This window comes from Thamnophis sirtalis, unplaced genomic scaffold (genome assembly GCF_051295495.1).
Source record: "Thamnophis sirtalis isolate CommonGarterSnake01/CBP01778 unplaced genomic scaffold, rThaSir2_p1.2 scaffold_4, whole genome shotgun sequence".
Classification (NCBI taxonomy): Eukaryota; Metazoa; Chordata; class Lepidosauria; order Squamata; family Natricidae; genus Thamnophis; species Thamnophis sirtalis.
In genome coordinates this window covers 66,105,116-66,125,836 of record NW_028261384.1, presented here as the reverse complement: position 1 = coordinate 66,125,836, position 20,721 = coordinate 66,105,116, and the positions used below count along the sequence as shown (strand labels likewise).

The following is a 20,721-nucleotide window of genomic DNA, read 5'->3' as shown; positions in this document are numbered from 1 at the left end:
GATCCAAGGATGGTTTCTTCAGGAGGGGTCTCACCACCGCCGCTTTCAGTGCGGCGGGGAAGTTCCCCTCCCGAAGGGAGGCGGTTACTACCGCCTGGATCCAGCCTCGTGTCACCTCACTGCAGTTAGTAACCAGCCATGAGGGACACGGATCCAGAACACAGGTGGAGGTACTTACAGCTCTCATGGCCTTGTCCACATCCCCGGGGGTAACATCCTGAAACGAAACCCAGAGCTGTTCTACTTGGTCCCCCTGTGCCTCGGCTGGAACTGCGGGTGTGGAGTCCAAGTCCGACCGAAACCGAGCAATTTTGTCCGCTAAGAATTGGGCATATTCTTCAGCTCTGCCCTGCAAGGGTTCCCCCGCCTCCCTTTTGTTCAATAGGGAGCGGGTTATCCTAAACAGGGCGGCTGGGCGAGACTCAGCGGATGCAACCAGGGTGGCTATGTGTGATCTTTTTGCTGCCCTAAGTGCTCTGGTGTATTCCCTGATGCAGGTGGTTACCATTGCTCGGTTCGATTCGGACTTATCGGACCTCCAACGGTGCTCTAGGCATCTCCTCCGGCGCTTCATCTCCCGGAGCTCCTCGGTGAACCAAGGGGGTCTCCGGGATCCGCCGCCTCGGAGGAGCCGCAGTGGCGCAATCCGGTCGAGGGCCTCCGACGCTGCTGAGTGCCACGCAGCAGCCAGAGTCTCCACCGGACTGTGGGCGAAAGTGTCAGGAATAACCCCAAGCTCTGTCTGGAACCTTGACGGCTCCATAAGACGCCTGGGGCGGAACCACCTGGTCGGCTCCTCCTCCCTACAGTGGGGGTTTGGCCTCCGGAAGTCGAGCCTCAGTAGGCAGTGGTCTGACCACGACAGGGGTATGATGTCACTCCCCCTCAGACCAAGATCACAAATCCACTGCTCCGAGAGAAATACGAGGTCAAGCGTGTGTCCCGCTGAATGGGTTGGGCCTCGAATTACTTGGGTCAAGCCCATGGCTGTCATGGAAGCCATGAACTCCTGCGCCCCATCAGAGTTTTCACCGAGCGACGGCAAATTAAAGTCCCCCAGGACCATCAACCTAGGGAACTCAATTGCCAGCTCGGCTACCGACTCGAGGAGCGAGGGGAGGGCCGCTGCAACGCTGTTGGGAGGCAGGTACGTTAGCAGCAAACCCACTTGACCCTTGAGGTCCAACTTTAACAGCAAAGACTCACACCCGACAATCTCCGGAGCAGGGACCCTATGAGGAACTAACGACTCCCGGATAACAGCGGCCACACCCCCACCCCTTCCCTGGGCTCTCGGCTGATGCAACACCTGAAATCCTTCTGGGCACAGCTCTACAAGGGGGACTCCTCCCTCTGGGCCCAGCCAGGTTTCAGTAATACATGCCAGGTCTGCCCTCTCGTCTAAAATTAAGTCCTGGACGAGAGGAGTTTATTAACAACAGACCTGGCATTTAGCGACAACAGCCTGAGACCAGGGTCCTGACTACTTGCGCCATCTGGTCTTGGAGTGGGACTCCTAGGGCCGGAAGGAGGGATCCCTGTAATGTAGCGAACCCTCCTTCCCCGGTAATGGCCTGCCCTAAAGTCCCCGCCGTATCTGCCCCTCCCTGTTACGACCGCAATACCCCGACCCTCTCCCGTGTCTCTGGTCCCCTCAACCACCCCCGTGGCCCCCGCAACTCCCGGCAGGTCCTCCGAATCACGCATACTCATACACTCCCCCAAGCAGTCCAACCCCCTGCCTAGGCAGGAAATCCTATACAGTTTCAGACAAATGGCTATCCAACATCTTCTTATAGACTTCCAGTGTTGGGGCATTCACAACTTCTGGAGGCAAGCTGTTCCAATGATTAATTGTTCTAACTGTCAGGAAATTTCTTCTCAGTTCTAAATTGCTTCTCTCCTTGATTAGTTTCCACCCATTGCTTCTTGTTCTACACTAAGGTACCTTGGAGAATAGTTTGACTCCCTCTTTTTGTGGCAACCCCTGAGATATTGGAACACTGCTATCATGTCTCCCCTAGTTCTTATTTTTATTAAACTAGACATACCCAGTTCCTGCAACCGTTCTTCATATGTTTTAGTCTCCAGTCCCATAATCATCTTTGTTGCTCTTCTCTGCACTCTTTCTAGAGTCTCCACATCTTTTCTACATCGTGGCGACAAAAACTGAATGCAGTATTCCAAGTGTGGCCTTACCAAGGCATTATAAAGTGGTATTAACACTTAGTTTAGTTTAGTTTAGTTTAGTTTATTTGTCTTGTATGCCGCCCACTTCCGAAGGACTCTGGGCGGCTCACAATAGACAAGGGAAGGGGGATAAATAGACAAAGACAACACAAAGACAACACTTTAAAAATGCAACATTCACAATTTCCATGGGGCTGGATGTTTCACAAGCCCCCCGGCCTGCTGGAGCAGCCAGGACTTGGTGGCTTTGCGGAAGGCCGGGAGCGTAGTAAGGGTCCGGATCTCCACGGGGAGGTCATTCCAGAGGGCTGGAGCTGCAACAGAGAAGGCTCTCCCCTGGGGAGTCGCCAGCCGACATTGGCTGGCAGATGGAATCCGGAGGAGACCTAACCTGTGAGATCTAATCGGTCTAAGGGAGGTAATTGGCAGGAGGCGGTCTCTCAGGTACCCAGGTCCGATGCCATGTAGGGCTTTATAGGTAATGACCAGCACCTTGAAGCGGGTCCGGAGACTAATGGGTACCCAGTGCAGCTCGCGGAGGATAGGTGTGACATGGGTGTATCTAGGTGCACCCATAATCGCTCGCGCGACTGCATTCTGGACTAACTGAAGTCTTTGAACACTCTTTAAGGGCAGCCCCATATAGAGCGTGTTACAGTAATCCAGTCTTGAGGTCACAAGGGCGTGAGTGACTGTCTGAAGGGCCTCCCGATCCAGGTAGGGTCGCAATTGGTGTACCAGGCGAACCTGGGCAAAGGTCCCCCTGGTCACAGCCAACAAATGGTGTTCTAAAGTCAGCTGAGGATCCAGGAAGACTCCCAGATTGTGGACCCTCTCTGAGGGGCGTATAATTTCACCCCCCAGCCTGAGAGATGGAATAGTTGGCCAATATTTGGGAGGGAACATCAGAAGCCACTCTTCACGCGATCTTGATTTTATCCCTCTGTTTATGTAGCCTAGAACTGTGTTAGCTTTTTTGGCAGCTGCAGCACAGTGCTAGCTCATATTTAAATGGTTATCCACAAGGACTCCAAGGTCCCTCTCACAGTTACTACTATTGAGCAAGGTACCATCTATACTGTACCTGTGCATTTCATTTTTCTTGCCTAAATGTAGAACCTTACTCTTTTCACCCTTGAATTTCATTTTATTAGATAGTGCCCAATGTTCAAGTTTGTCAAGATCCTTCTGTATCTTAAGCCTATCTTCTGGAGTGTTGGCTATTCCTGCCAGCTTGGTGACATCTGCAAATTTGATGAGTTCCCCATTTGTTCCCTCATCCAAATCATTGATGAAAATGTTGAAGAGTACTGGGCCTAAAACAGAGCCTTGGGGTACTCCACTGCATACTTCTCTCCATGTAGATGCAGTTCCATTGAGGACTATGTGTTGAGTGTGGTTGGTCAGCCAGTTATGAATCCATCTGGTGGTGATGCTGTCTAACCCACATTCTTCTACTTTATCTAGTAGTAGGTTATGGTCTACCTTATCAAACACCTTACTGAAGTCCAAGTAAACTATATCAACAACATTCCTCTGGACCACTAATTTTGTCACTTTGTCAAAGAATGCAATAAGATTAGTCTGGCATGATCTGTTTTGACAAACCCATGTTAGATCAAATGCATTTTTTCAAATTTTTCCATTTGATTCATGTTTACCCTAAGAGGAACAAGTAAGGCAAAAATTTGGAATTGTATTTGAGTGTGTGATCTAGAATGATGAAACTGAAAATATTGAGAAGACTAAATTTACATATCTGCTTCAAAATCTCCACTACCATTGCTTTTCTTTAAAAAGGAAAATAAATATGAGGGATTTAATGAACACAGCTTGCTTTTCCAATAATATTTCTAGCTAGTTATGCACAATATGAATTGTGTACAAGGGAATGGCTCTATGCTATTGGAACCTAACTATACACACTAACTACAAGATAAAAATGAGCATTTGATAACCTGGAAATCAAAAGGGCCATTCCTGCCGCTGACAAATCCTATTAACACAGTAGATCAATAGTTAGGAATTATATATGCATGCTATGATGTCTTGAATTGGCTGAGGGCAAATGGCATTCTTTTTTCTTTCCTCAATTTTTTCTTAAAGGCAATTTCCCCAAGTACAGAAGTAAATGTGTTCTCCTTTTGTTATCACAGTATTGTTATTAAAAAGGGATTAAGTCCAGTGTCACCATGGTAACCAGAAAGATTTTTGACCTTCCTCCAATGCACATAAAGCTTCAATAACATGGCAAAATAATATACCTCATGACAAGGTGAGCTGAATATACTAAAAATACAGGTGCATTTAATTGTTTATACTTCAGAATCAAAATGTAAAATATTGTATAGCAATAAGATGTCAGGACGTCTTTGGAGAAGACAGGAACAGAGAAGTGGGACAAATGACTTACCAAGAAAAAACCAGATAATTAGAAACTACTATATGGGAAAATATAAAGCTAAGGACTTTATTCCTAAATATGATAATAAAATGGAATTGCTATCTGGTTGAACATGATAATGGAAAGATAACTAAATAAAAGTTAAAATATATGGAATATGGATAAATATAAACTGATACGGGGAGTTTGTAAAGCAGAAGTTTGTGATTTACCTTTTTAACATGATAATGAAATTGAGTTGCAAATTGAGTGAATATAACAATAGAAGGACAACTAAGCATGGGTCAAAATCTATGTAGCATGGACATATATAGAATCTTTAAGATGATGAATAAAGTGAGATGTTAACCGCTTGTTACTTTATATAATACACTAAGGGAAGTGTAATGAACACTGAACAGTGAAGATTGTCATTTAGAGATAACTAAGGGTAATCTAATTCAAGATATAGAAAAATAGAGAGGGAATATGAAATATACCTACAATGGGAAACTATTGTGATAAAAAGACAGAATCACAAATTGGGGGCATGTAAGAATGTATAACTATATAAAGATAATGATGAGAATAGCTGGGAACTGTAACATCTCAACCAAAATTAGGTTGGGGGAGGGGTTAAAAGCACAATGACTATATATGTATACTTTTCTATTATATCACTTTTTTATTTAAAAAAAGGAGAAAAATTAAATATGCATATTGAAAAAGAATTATAAATACCATCAACCTAAAAGGGAGCTTTCTCAGAAGCTGAGATACATGAAGTAAATGAGATGAAGAGTGGGAAGTCGAGGAGAAAGGTAAGGGAAGAAGAGAGGGATAGGAGAGAGGGTAAAGGGGGGAAGAGTAGGCGAGAAATGAGGAGTGGTAAGGGAAGGGAGGAGAAGGAGAGAGGAAGTTGAGAAAAGAAGGACAGTGGGAAGAAAAGAGGTAGGGAGGGGGAGGAGAGAGGGAGAAGAAAGTGATGGATAAAGCACGAATATGGTGTATGGAGAGCAGAAGAGCCAATAATTGGTTTTTGGGAGTTGTTGGCAAGATGAATTGATGTAAACATTTAATAATACAATATGATGTTGGTTATGTAATAGTATACATGTGATTATATGTTATGAAAATGGAAAAATAGAAAACTTTAATCAAAAAAATATATCAAGACCTCTCTATATATAACCTAACAGAAAACCCTAGCTTGATTAGATGTCCAATTCTGATCATAGTGCCGCCTTTTCATTCCAGGCTAAGGAACAAAGTACTTTCAAATTAGCCTGTATCTTGTCCCATGCTTTTATTTAATTTGATAAAACATATCAGACATAAAGAACTGGAATAGTGTATAGCAGTGGTGGTTTTTTTTACTATTGATTTGGGCACACTCATGCACAATGCTTCTGCACATGCGCAGAAGCATCTGGGTGAGTGGGCAGAGCCTCCATTACTACCAGTTCACCCAATCCGGGCCAAACTGGGAGCAACCCACCTCTGGTGTATAGCAAAGCAAATCTGAATTAGGTGGTATGGTAATTGATTTCAACACTTTTTTTTTGCCCTCTTCCTCACGCTCCCATATTGAAGACATAGGTGAGGCCCATGAATATTTGTTGCCTGTGGCCTTAGCAATCATCTTCATATTTTGGCCCTTAACAATCATCTTCATATTTCATGTCTGACTTCTATAGTTTGAACTTAAGGCTTTGCCCCTTCTTTGCATCTGTTCCTCTTTAAGTTATTGTTAAATTAGAAGTGACTGTTATTGTTAAGTCCTCAAGGCTACGACGCCATGGACTATCATTGCCAGCTCCTGAGTGGTTAAGATGCGAGCAGCCACCTGGCAGGAGAATGCAGCCATTCTATTGGTTCAGCGTCTGACAGCTCTGGTATAAAAGGGCTGTCACCTGACAAATGTTGCGGTTTGCCAGTTCGAGGTTTGCCTTACATTTTGCCTTGCTAAACTGTTAATAAAGGTTGTGTTAGCTTCAATCTGCCTTGCCTCAGTTCCTGCCTACCTCGTTCTCCATACAGAACACTGGTGATCAGGTCTGAGGTAAAGGAAAAGCAAAGTCACTAATAAGAGTTGCCTCAAGTCATAGGCGACGAGACGTCACTCCAAGGCTAACTCCTCAGTTTCTGTCCTTCTAAGGATAGCTAGTCTACTGGCATTCACGGCATTCAGCCCAGCCACTGAAACATGAGACGCCTACCTCGAGCAGTTTGAGTGTTTCCTGGAGGCAAACGACTGCACCGGTTTGTCCAGTGGCCGTAAAAGAGGATATTTCCTCAGCGCATGTGGACACGAGATGTTTGGAATGGCTAGGGCTTTAGCAGCCCCTCAATCCATCCATTCAATGCCTTGGGAGCCTCTTTTGGAGAAACTTAAAAAACATTACTCTCCAACTCCCTCACGCATAGCCAGACGTTATGCTTTTAGGCAGAGAATCCAGAGAGAAGGGGAATCTGTGAGCGACTACATGGCTTCCCTCAGAACAGCGGCCCTGCGCTGTGACTTTCCTGTACTGGACGATGCCCTGTTAGAACAGCTGATTTGTGGTATCAAAGACCTCAGACTTCAGCGATGCTTGCTGGCATGAAAAGGGCTGAGCCTTCAGGCAGCCGTGGATGAAGCCACGGCATATGAAATATCAGACAAATCCATCGCAGAAATTCAGAGATTTCTGCCACTGGCCACCCATGCCACCAGAGGCCATGCTGTCCATTACGAAGAAGACAATGAAAAAGACTTCTCTGACGAGGAAAAAGAGATTAGCCACCTCAAACTAGCCACCAGAAAAAAATGGACTCAGGCTGATTTTTTACCTCAGGCGGGCTGCCTGAGTTGTGGCGGGAACCATGCAAGGTCAGTTTGCAGGTTCAAAGCCGCAATATGCCGTCGTTGTAACAGGAAAGGACATTTAGTCAAGGTCTGCAGCATGGTCATGCCTATCTCTGAACCACCTCCCGAGCGTGCCTTGTCTAAACAATACAAAAAAAGACTGCCCAAACGCCACAAAGACTGCTTTGCCATCGCAGGTGACCAGGAGCACCCTGAATTGGCTATCAGCCATGCTTCCCTGACCAAGCCTACCCATAAGATCTACCTGACCGTGCACATAGAGGGAGAGCCCTGCAAGATAGAAGTGGACACCGGCTCTTCCAAATCTCTGGTCTCTTGGGCTATGATCAAACAGATAGTGCCCAGCCTGACAAAAGCTCAACTCAGACAATGCCCACTTCGCCTCAGAGATTATCAAGGGCAGCCAATACCCATTGTGGGTTGTGGCACATTCACCATAGCCAGCAAGAACTTCCTGGGGCCTCTTCCCCTCATAATTGTAGATGGCCATCTGCCCAGCCTCCTGGGGCTTGACTGGTTCTCTGCATTGGGGCTCAACATCTCCGGCATCCACTCCATTGTTCCAGGTTTCTTTGCCGCGCTGGCCAGCGAGTTCATGGACGTATTTGACAACAAGCTTGATAAATATAATGGGACCCCCATTTCTTTTAACTTGGAACCCCAGGTGGCACCAATATGTCTAAAACCCAAGAGAGTACCTTTTGTTCTTCACCCCAAGGTAGATTTAGAGCTAGATGAATTAATAGCACAAGTAGTGCTTGAATCAGTAGACCACTCCCCCTGGGAGACCCCCATAGTAATATCTATTAAGCAGTATGGTAGTATTAGAATTTGCAGGGATTTTAAATGCAACAATTAATAAAGGGTTGCAAGCCAACCCTTACCCAGTACCAGTGGTTCAACATCTGCTCCATTCATTAAGCCAGGGAAACATTTTTGCCAAGCTAGACTTGGCACAAGCGTACCAGCAGGTCCCGGTACACGAAGCCACTGCCATGGCTCAAACCATCGTAATGCAACAGGGAGCTTTCAAATGTAAATGTCTGCAATTTGATGTTAGTGTAGTCCCGGGTATTTTCCAGAGCCTAATGGAGCGGATGCTCCAGGGGCTGCCAGGGGTGGTACCCTATTTTGACGATGTGCTTATCTCCGCTTTGGATCAAGCTGAGCTCGTCAATAAATTAAAAGCAGTCCTGACCCATTTCCACCAAGCGGCACTGAAGATCAAACAAGAGAAATGTTGGATAAAGATTCCCAGTGTAGAATTTTTGGAGTATCTAGTTGATTTCAAAGGTATCCACCCTACTCCATCCAAGGTAGAGGCAATTAAGAAAGCCCCCACTCCCTCTTTTAAGGCTGAGCTGCAAGCCTTTCTGGGGCTGCTTAATTTTTATTCCATTTTTTTACCCCATAAGGCGTCTTTGGCAGAGCCTCTTCATAGGCTCCTGGACTCCAAAATGCCCTGGCATTGGGGGTCTAAAGAAGCCCAAGCCTTTAGGGCAGTTAAGGATATCCTTACATCCAAGTCTTTATTAGTTCAGTACAGTAACCGCCTACCATTAACATTGGCGTGCGATGCATCGCCTTATGGCATTGGGGCCATTCTGAATCACATTCTAGCTAATGACTCAGAAGCCCCAAGTGCATTATTCGTGCACACTCTCACACTGCTGAAAGAAATTACAGTCAGCTGGATAAAGAGGCCCTAGCTGCTGTAGCAGGGGTAAAGCGGTTTCATGATTACGTTTATGGCCGTTTTTTTAATGTAGTGACCGACCATAAACCCCTCTTAAATCTTCTGGTGGGGGATCGCCAGACTCCTCAGATTTTGTCTCCAAGGATGTCCAGATGGACAGTCTTTCTAGCTGCCTATAATTATCAGCTGCAATATAGACCAGGAAAAAACTTGGGGCATGCTGATCCCCTCAGTCGTTGCCCTCTGCCAGCACCAGTTTTGGACCCTGCTCCTCCTCTTAATTGAGGAGTTGGCCATGCCAATATCTGCCTGGGATATTGCCAGGCTCTCTTCCTCAGACCCCATACTGGCCCAAGTTTTGGACTGGGTGTGCAGGGGGTGGCCGCAAGGGCTAATCGATCCTGAGTTTCACCCCTATTATATATGGCAGCATCAGCTGTCCATCCTTAACGGACGCCTGTTATGGGGCAATAGGGTGGTAGCCTCCCCAAAGCTTAGGTCACCAATTTTAAGTTGCCTGCACACTGCTCACCCGGGCATTGTGCGCATGAAGGCTTTGGGCCGAAGCTACGTGTGGTGGCCAAAGATTGACCAGGAAATAGAAAGCTGAGTAGCCACCTGCCAGCAGTGCCAGCAATCTAGACCGGCTCCCCCTTCTGTGCCCATCAGGGAATGGGACATGTCCTGGGCTCCATGGGCATAAGTCCATTTGGACTTCGCCAGCCCATTCTTGGGACAGAACTTCTTGGTCCTCGTAGATGCCTAGTCAAAGTGGGTAGAGTTGGCACTTATGCCCTCCACCACTTTGGAGGTCATAATTAGGGTGCTGGGGAGGCTATTTGCGACCCATGGGTTGCCCGACGTGGTGGTGACTCTCAATGGGCCCCAGTTCACGTCGGCACCCTTCCAGATGTTTTTAGGCCAGCATGGCATATGACACGCCCCGATGGCCCCATTCCACCCTGCTGGAAATGGCCTGGCAGAACGAACCATCCAGTCAGTTCAAGAGGCATTGGGCTGCCTGGGGCAAGGGAACTGGCACGACAAGCTATCCCAATACCTCCTGGCACAGCATACAACCCTGTGCCCAATCATCAAGTAAAGTCCCGCAGAACGGCTTATGGGTCGTTGGCTCCAGACAAACCTGGACCGACTACACACAGTAATGCAGCAGAGAAAAGCCCCCTCCAGGTGACTCTACATGTGTCTTTAATGTGGGACACCCAGTCTACGGCCAAAACTATGGGGCCAAACCAAGGTGGCTTCCCAGGCAAATCACGCAATTAACTGGACCCAACTCTTATAGGGTGCAGATCAGCAATGGGCGAATGTGGCGCTGACACATCAACCAGCTCAGATGGCGAGCCACCAGCGCAGCAGACCAGCACCCGGTACAGGCCCAATCCTGCCCCGGGGAACTAATACCAACAGAGGCTGCTCCAGTGCAACCAGAATCGCACATAACATCCTCCACTGATGTGTTCTCGTTGCCAGGCTTACCTGAGAATCCGGTCAGTCCCGCGGCAGTCAAGTTTCCAGCCGACTCCGCTGCGCAGTCTCCTGATGTTCCACAGAACTCTCCACCAGCTTCTCTTCCTTTGGCCACCGCCCCTGAACTAAGATGATCGGGCAGAGCCGATGCCAGCTGGCGTACTTGGCTGACTACGCATGTGCTAACTGGGAGGAGAGGGGTGTTAAGTCCTTGAGGCTACGATGCCATTGACTATCATTGCCGGCTCCTGATTGGTTAAGATGCGAGGAGCTAGCTGGCGGGAGAATGCAGCCATTCTATTGGTTCAGTGTCTGACAGCTCCGGTATAAAAAGGCTGTCAGCTGTCAAATGTTGCTGTTTGCCAGTTCAAGGTTTGCCTTGTGTTTTGCCTTGTTAAACTGTTAATAAAGGTTGTGTTAGCTTCAACCTACCTTGCCAATGTTGCTGTTTGCCAGTTCAAGGTTTGCCTTGTGTTTTGCCTTGTTAAACTGTTAATAAAGGTTGTGTTAGCTTCAACCTACCTTGCCTCAGTTTCTGCCTGCCTCGTTCTCCATACAGAACAGTTACGTTTACATAACAATTAATTATTCCATGCTAAATAAAAACTGCTTCCAGATTTTTTTGTCTCCAAAAAAATACAGTAATTCAGCCACCACAATCTCTATGTGGCACATAGCTTATCAGACTGAAAAACATTATGAATTGCCGTATGAAGTAAAAATAATAAATAGAATTTGCCTGAGTGTCTATTATATTTACCATATGTATCAGCCAGTTATGGAGCTGCAGCATATGTCACATATTCCCAGGCCAATTCTGCACTTGTTCAGCCTGGGAATCCATTATATAGAGATATGACTTTCGCATGTCTGTCACAGCAATGAAATTTATATGCAAAATATGTTTTATCTCAAAGTGGCAAATAGAGTAAATATGATAAACACTATTATTTCTATTAACCATATATAATAATAAATAATAAAAATAAAAATATAATAATAATAAAAATGAATTTCTATTTTTGCATTTACCTTTTCATGTGACCTGTCCTTAAAAAATGTCTCAAAAACTAGAGTCAGCAAGCCAGAATATTTCCTTGAACCCTTAGAAAACATTTTGCAAACAAAGTCTCTATTCATTGACTTACTATTGCTTTTAATGCGTTCTACTACAAGTTATGGGAATCTTCTAGACCAAAATCAATTTTTCATAGACGTAGCCTCATGAGATACTACACAAATTCCATGTGAATGCAATTTATAAAAAGTATTTCAGCAGCTGAACATTAATCCACTGTGTTCCGTGAACATGTCTGCAGTAATGTACAGTGGTCTTATTTCCTCGTGGTTATCAGGGGTTATTATTCATTTATTTTCAAGAGGCTTTGTTTTTCTCTTCGGTCTTTTGTCCTTTCATGGGAAACCTTTCACATTTTCAGAGTGCTCCTTTAAATAACAAATTTATAAACCCCAATGAAGCGTCAAACCAACAAAATTTAGGCTTTTCTCAGTCTATTTATAGCCCACATTTATGGCTTGAACATTTTAAATCTAAGTTCTTCCTTGTCAGTGGAAGCAGTCGATTCTTGCTTGTAATTAGAGTGGTCTTATAAACAGGGAATTCTCAGTGTAAATCCATGTTTTTAGTAAATAATCTCCAGTGTGTAAATTCTGGAAAGTAGGAAATATAAATGGGCCTTGCTCAGCAAATATTGTAAACAGCCATAAAGCAGAGTCTATAATGTCATATTAATGACCCATCTACTTCACTCTTCTGTCTCTATCAAACCTAGCTTATATGAATAGGTAAATTAGCAGTTGGTATTCATTTAGAAATTCTGTATGAGTTAGGGAACAAAAAAGTTCAGTGACAGGTTGTTTCTAGGATAATGACATTTCATTTTCATTGTTTAATCTAGAGCATGTCTGGCTACATAAATATATGAAAGTATTGGGATCTGAGCAAGAATAGGTAATTTGTGGTGGCTCATTCTATTATGGAAGTTATATAAGAAAATCAATTCTGACATTATTATGATCTATTGCACATGATATTATTGCTGTTCCCCCAGATTTCTGTTCAATACCTTACCTGCTGATTGACTGTACCAAGTAAGATCACTCAAAAGTGCTTTTCAGTGTAATATTATATAATATTAATAAAAATAATTGTATCTACTTTGGCCACTGTTTTACTGTCCTTTTTACTATTTTGAAATGGTCTGCAAAATTATAAAAAACCCATGTAGGACATTTTAAAAATCATATGTTTGATATGGCGATCAAGTTATTTATAATCTTTAATTAAATTAATAAAATCAGTGCTGCTTTTTATGTCACTGTTTTAAAACTACCCACTATTCCATTTTGATTGTAAAAGTAATGTCAGATCCATAAAAAGAAAAGTATCATATCTTCTACTAAAGGTTCATTTCATAGAATAAGGAATTTTCTTTGCACTGAAAATAATATTACAGATGAATGAATGTTTTAAGAAGTAGAGAGATTGGTTTATTCAATCCAAAAAGATTATTTTACAATCAAGATAAATACGGGCAAAACAGAAATCTACTTAAAACTGTTTCCTCAGCTAAGATTGAGACTACTTTTCAGGCCTCTTAAAACCTACACAAATTATTAGGTACAAAAAACCATTTTCCAAATCCTCTAAAGTTTATATCACAATAATAGATTTGTGCTTTGCTTACTAAATTTGAAATAATACTAAGTGAAAAAAAGAAACAATCGTTTGTAGATTTCTTGACTTTTTTTTCTTGATTTATTTCAGATTGTATTCCAATCTGAAGAAAGGCAAAGCTAAACAAATAGGGAAAGCAAATCAGCAACCAAACAATGATTAAACTGCTCACTCACAAGACTAATTCTGGCTTGTTTTTATTTTGCATTATGTATAAACACAACCATATTAAAGATCCATTTGATTCTCCTTTTTTTCTTCCCCCAAAGAAAACAGAAAAAAATATCTTAGTAAATTATTCTCTTATTGCCTACTAGATATTCTTCCACAAAAGTCTCCAAGAACAGAGTTGTATTTTTAAATTCATAGCTTCCCCGGATTTCTTTCTACTGCTTCAGAATAATATTCTACCTTAGCAAAAATCAGGAAGCACTATTTGAATAAATGGGCAAATTCTAATTATTTTTAAATGACAGACAACAATTTACATTCATTACTGAGATATGAAGTATGAAACCTATGGACAGGGTATGTAATAAGAAATTAGGAAACAAGTCTTATCCCACCTTTAATGAGCACCTCAAATTTATATTTACTCAAAATATATAACCCACCAAGCAAGATCAAACCAAATCTGCAACCAATCATTCTGCCTTATTTAAATCTGATATGCAGCATCTAGTCCCTCACTACTATTACACAACAATCCATAATGCCCAATGCTTTCCTAATATAAATAAAATGGGAACACAAGTGAGATTTAGGTAGAAATGTTTCTGTCAGCCTCTGCTTTGCTGCTGCTTCGGCTGCCATTGAAACGGGGAGGGGGGGCATGGTATTTGGGAAGGGAATCGTTATGTGCTGGAGGAAGATTCTAGACGCTGACCTGACCATCTCACTGCGCATGTGGAGGAAGGGAGTTTCCCGCCAAGGTTAACTGTCCAGCATTCCGTCCTGGTGATATTTTTTGAAGATATCTCCCACCTGACAGTTGGGTGAATTATAATTGGACTATGGACAGGGGGGCAAAGGGGAGGGGATTGAATTATACATGATATTCTTTGCTTTCGCACCTAATTAACCAGATTCAACTGAGCTTTGCTACTGTTCATTTGTAATTAGTAAAAGTACACTTAATTTCAAACAGATGGAGTTGAGTCGTTTTTTCCTGATTATTAAATGAAGTCGCAGCTGACAGTTTCTTAGAAAAAGTTGGGACACTGACAACTTTTATCAGATAGCATACATCTCCCTATATTTGATATTTCCACTGCTGTCAATAACAGATATAAAATTCACATAGTCTTAGTTGTGTTTCATTGAGTCTCAACCTGCTTCCTTTTTTATAACGACTGAATCAGGAAACTCAGATATGCCTGAACCTTTTTTAATCCATATTTAACTATGTGATAGCTTCATATTTGTCCTTATTTAGTTATTTTGGTTATAACATCTCATCAATTTAGCAATGTATGCATCTCATCACTTAATACATAAATCTATTTCATAGCCTTGCTCCCTATTTTCGACAGGAGACTAAGACTACAACAGTCCTCTTCTGAAACTATTCAATAGCCCAACTCACAGCACAGTTAAATATCTATATAACTCACATGCTAGCACTCATGAAGATTATAGTCTCGATAACATGCATATGTGGGAGGCTGCAATTAAAAAGGCTCAATGATGGGTATAGAATACTTGTACTTAACACTAAGCTTTGCTATGGTTACCACTTCACATGAGAGCAGCTTGCCATGGCTGTTTATATTTTTTTTTAAATGATACCACAGAAGGAAAAAAGTAATACCTCAGATTAATATAATATAGGGGTGCAAGTTCTAACACTCCTTTTCCTTATCCAGCAAGGCAAGCGCTCCCTCTTTTTCTCTCACTCCCCAAAATGTGGTTTCTAAAAAATATACACATGATTAATGTCACCAGGCCACCATTTAAGAGGATGCATAAAAACAGAAAAAGGGAAGAAAGAAAAGTCAAAGTTTATTCCCAACTTCCATTGATTCCATAAGACCAAGAGCTATTAACAAGATGCCTCAATTACAGCAGGACAGCTGGTTACAGTAAATAATCCCCATAACCCTGCCTTTCTTTCACACATAAATTTACTTCCCCTGAGAAATCTAGCCACTTAAAGCCTACTGACTGAAAGGCAATATATATGAAAGGCGGTGGTTACTACAACTTTTCATATACACCAGGAAAAGCTTGTCACCCCAAGGACTAAACTATTCAGGAAAGTGTAAATAGTAGAGTGTTTCAAGTATGAATGGATACCTCCATCTGGAGAACTAATGGTCAATAATTTGCACTCAACAGTCAGATATATAATTAATTATTGTACAATAAAGCACAATTCTTTTACTTCAACTTCCATTGAGCAACAGTGAATAAATGAAAGAATAATAAGTAAGGAATATGGAAAGTAGAATTACTTAAATATTAATTAATTAAAAAATGGATATAGAAGCAGAATAAAAGCACAACCATTGCCTCCCCTATTAACATAACACACAATTCACCAGAATGCTTATTCACACAAAGTGATTCAAGCAATTAATAGAAGAATGAAGTTCATGGGTAAATTAATAACTACAAAAATATGTTTCATTAGATGTCAACGGCTATCATGAAAGAATTTCAAAGCTCTCTTCTTTCTCAAACATTTCCTACAAATAAATAAACAAAAAGAAAAATCTGATATAGGCTCTAAATCCCATCTGCAATATAGTATCTGGAAAGGAAGCCAGATTGGAAAATTGGAAAATTATATCTCCACCAATCTATTGAACAAGATCAGGAAATGAAGCTAATAAAAATCATGCTATAAAGCCTTGCTTTTGATTAAGCAATCTGCCTTTCATACAGCTTGATATTGGAATATGGTGCATGGATGTGATTGACAACATTCACACAATGATACCGTATCATCACATATATTTCATCATTCCTCCCCCCCCCCCCCCCCCCGCATTCAACCCCATATGGACATCTATGTTTTTCTAGCAGAATGAACACCTGGACATTTTCAGGATCTAGTTTCTTCAACTAAAATCCTGTCCTCGGTAATTTGATTTACATTTTTTTATCAGCCCCAACCAAAATATCATCATTCTACAAGTAAGCATCTTTATTTTTGATTGATCAGACCAAGGCAAATATTGTCAAGTTTGCTATTGCTAAAGGCTTAAATAAGGATAAAAAAACATAAATAATACAGATTTGATAAAGTGAGAGAATCAGCCCCAAGAAGTCAATTCTCTCTTAAAGTAATTTGGGGTTACTTCTCTGAATACTCCTGGTGACAAGTAAGAACACAACCATTTATTGTTTGTTAGTTTGTTTATGTCCTGTCTTTATTATTTTACAAATCATTCAAAGTGGCAAAAAACATCCAACATAACTTCCTTCATCTATTTTCCCCACAACAACATCCCTATGAGGTGAGTTGGCCTGAGAAAGAGTGACTTTCAAAACAGCTAAAACAGACTGAATGAAATGGGCTGCCTTTGCAAAAGGCGTTTTCCTATTTTCTGCTCTGGATTGGCAGAAATTTGGGCTGACTATCAAACCCAGAATGAAAAACATGGATGTATGCATCTAGATATGATGCATGTATTTACATGTTAGTTTGTAACATATATACAACATACTATATATGCTTCTCCTCAAACAACACTCCCTTCCTGTATTGAGAAATTTAATAGCGCAGAGACAGCACTAAAAAACAAACATGAGGAGTTATACTTCATATATTCCTAAGAAATTGAAATCCTGTCTAGGGAGGAACAAAACTGCCTACAGATTACTATGATATTCAGGGTTTAAGAGACAGATATTCCATTTTTAATTGGATGGAAACAGTTCTACTTTTCCATTTATCATCCTATTGCTCATATTAGGCATCTTAGAAATATTATTTTTCAGTAGTCATTCTTTCTCTCCTCTTCCAATGCGTTTCTTTCTTCCTTAGAAGATCCTCCTCAATTACCATAATCTTAAAACACAATGGAAATCTAATTAGTGGTAAGGAAAACACCTTTCGTCTATTGAAGTCTTCACATGTTGCATCATTTACAAGCCAGTTCCTATACCACCTCATGACCAGACAGATATTTGAAAGAACACATTTGCCCTACTTGTCTGATAAGAGATTTGCTGTTGCATACACAACTCTCTCTTTCTATCTGACAAAACAAGTGAGTCACCAGAAGGAAAATTATTCTATGACTTTTTATAATTGCTCCAAATTGATGTTTAACCTAAATTCTGAAGCAGAAATGTGATCTTAATCTGAAGAAAAATATTTGACAGAGTGTAGAATGCAGTAAAGAAAAGGAAAAGAAAGGGGAGGACACTCTTTTTCGGTTCATTTAAAACTTATAACAGTCTGCCACTTTTATGTAGGAAGGAATGGAAGGGATGCTGACAACTGGCAACTTATTAATCATTGTATCAACACAAAAATCCTGTTTGATGAAGCTACAGTCATGGTACAGAAGATAAACAGCCAAATTTACCCCAGGCAAAAGCAAATGTACATTTACTGCTCTAGCTTGTAGTATATTAAATTTGCATTGAATGATTAATCATCAGGGGATAGATCCTTAAAGTTACACAGCTTCACTATTTCATGTACAGAATTGCCAACAGACAATTGTCCTTTTCATGTAGTTGGCCTTTTCATGTAGTTTCTGTTAATTATTCATTAGGGATAACGCTCTTGATTATACTTGTTACAGCATTTGAGCACATGAAAGAAATAAGATTTAAGTAGCAGGAGAACTCTTAATACTCAAAAAAAGATAAAAGATAGTAGAGTAAAACTATCTCATATTAAATGCATTCATATAGAAAAAATAAAGCTAGAGTCTATAAAAGATAAAGGTCATAAACTAGTGATATTAGCAAAACCACACAAAATTTTAAACCATTATGACTGAATTCACATATCATACTAAATTTAAAACAAATATAGACATTTAGGCTGCTGTGAATCCCACTGAATCAATCAATCAACCAATCAAATAGTTAAAGTGAATGTTAACCATATCAACTTGATATTCATCTCTGAGACTGTCAGCATAATTTGTGACCATTCAAAAAAACTGAAGAATTAAAGAAAAACATTTATCAAATGATACTTATATTAAAATATTATTTCAAAATAGATTACTTGCAAATAGTTAAACATTACTTTTAAATGTTAAGACCTCACAACAAATATAAAAACATTAGAGGATTCTGGGGGGCCAGCAAGCTCATCTAATACAGCTTTCTGTGTCACAAGTGGTCAATTTCAAATAGGAAAGAAAGTCAAAACTGCTCTTTATTTTCCTGCATGGATTTTTTAAAAATATCATATGGCTATTATTATTAATCTTTTATGAATTTGAAATTGTTTAAATTGATGAACATCATCATGTATTACAGTATTGAATGCATGGCTTATCTCTCTACTGCATAAATATGCATATTCTTTTATACTGATTATTGATTCTCCAGGTTTTCCATCATCATTAGCCACATCATTATTGTTATCATCTTTTTTAAAATCACATGAATTGATTCAATACTAAAGACTTACAATACAAGTACATGTGATGCATTTGTTCCCATCAGGATGAAATTTCCCACCTTCAGAGAAATGTCTACCTTCAAGTGTGCAACCTGGGGGAAAACAAATATTTTATACTTTTATGTAAAATAATGTATTGCACACCTATATACGGTAGGTAGAGATGTAATATGTGTGTATTTCACATGAGAAAATGTTATCAATTAATTAAAATAGGCAATATTGGTATAGATTGATTGATATTTTAAATGTAATGCAATATCAGGTGCTCGGTGACAATCATGCAAAATATTTTTCACAAACAATGGATGAGAAGGGTACTATGTCTGCTATTTTTGAGAAGCTGAGCACTGAGGCAATGTGTAATGAGAATTTTTAAACCAAAGCAAGAAATTCATTCAGCCACAATATTTATTTTGCTCTCCAACAAAAGCAACTGGATAAAGGTTTTGGTAAATTTCCCACAGCAGAAGAGATCCCCCCCCCCCAAGAATTCAATTAGTTTTTAGTATCTTTAGTTTTGTCAAAACTAAAGCAGCATCTTTAATTTTGTCAATCCATTTCAAAAGGGCTGTCAACAGTCAGAAGACAACAAAGATGAGAAAGGGTTTGTAGAGGGAATATAGGCAAATGATATGGAAGATAGGAAAGCATCATGCTGCAACAACACAAAGAGCACCAGCAAAATCAATGTAGCAAGTGAATGACATTCAGGGAATACCAGCCAGAAAGAAAACAGAAATGAAGAGAAGGACATGGAATAGACCCAAAAATATCAACTTTTCTTCAGTATGAGTCTTTTTCATTGGTCACACACAAATAGACTAAATAATGCAGACACCATAGTATCAGAACAAAGACAACGATTATAGGGGTGAGAAATGGAAACTGAAAAAGTCTGAAGTACAACAAGCAGTACAAGCAAAATTATCTTGGTCAAACAAATATAGCTATACATCTTAAATATTAAAAGAAAAAAATCAACTTTCCTGTTTTTCAGGCATACAAGCTAATCTCTTTTACTTCTTACCTGGACATATGGGGCAACATATCCCTGGTTCCTTGTAAGGATTTGTACAATGAACAATACACTGAATCTCAGACTCTGTTATCACTCCTTCCTGCAAAATAACATAAGAAGGTCCAATTATTATCCACGAAAAATCAAAAGTATATCAACATCTACACCCCCCCCACACACAGATCATTCATCCATACCTTTCACATTCTTCTTATCTCAATCTAAACAACATCACACAGACAGATATTTGACAGAAGCTATGTAAGATTTAATGGATTAAAAAAATAAAACATAGAATTAAATAAAACAGAATTATTTAATAAGATTAAAACGGAAGGTAAGGTGCCTCCATCTTGGAAGACAGCTTTTATATCTCTGATATCCAAAGAAGATCAAGATATTACTCAATCAAAAAACTATAGACCTATCTCATTACTTAATGTAGATTATAAAATCTTTACTAAAATTATAGCAAACAGGTTAATGTTGGTTATTCAACAATTCAACCAAACAGGTTTTATTCAAGGGAGACAAATGAAAAGTAATGTAAGATTAATTATTAATGCATTAGAATATTTGGGAAAGAACAATCAAATTCCTGCTGCGTTCATATTTCTGGATGCTGAGAAAGCCTTTGATCGAGTTAATTGGCAATTCCTGTTGAAGACATTGCAAAAAATGCAAATAGGAGAAAGTTTTTACAATCAATCAAAGCAATATATCAACAGCAAACAGCTCAAATCATAGTCAATGGAAGTTTAACAGACTCTTTTCAAA

General features: G+C 40.5%; 1 protein-coding gene across 1 annotated transcript in view; it reads right to left on the bottom strand.

Annotated features, from left to right (window-relative positions):
- The window catches only part of BMPER (BMP binding endothelial regulator), a 461,522-nt gene that overhangs the window by 286,038 nt on the left and 154,763 nt on the right, over nt 1-20,721 (bottom strand). The window contains exons 5-6 of the mRNA XM_014056655.2: nt 19,954-20,044; nt 18,933-19,015 (exon numbers count right to left, since the gene is read on the bottom strand). Coding sequence (XP_013912130.2) covers nt 18,933-19,015; nt 19,954-20,044 — 174 coding nt within the window. The remainder of the gene's footprint in view (nt 1-18,932; nt 19,016-19,953; nt 20,045-20,721) is intronic.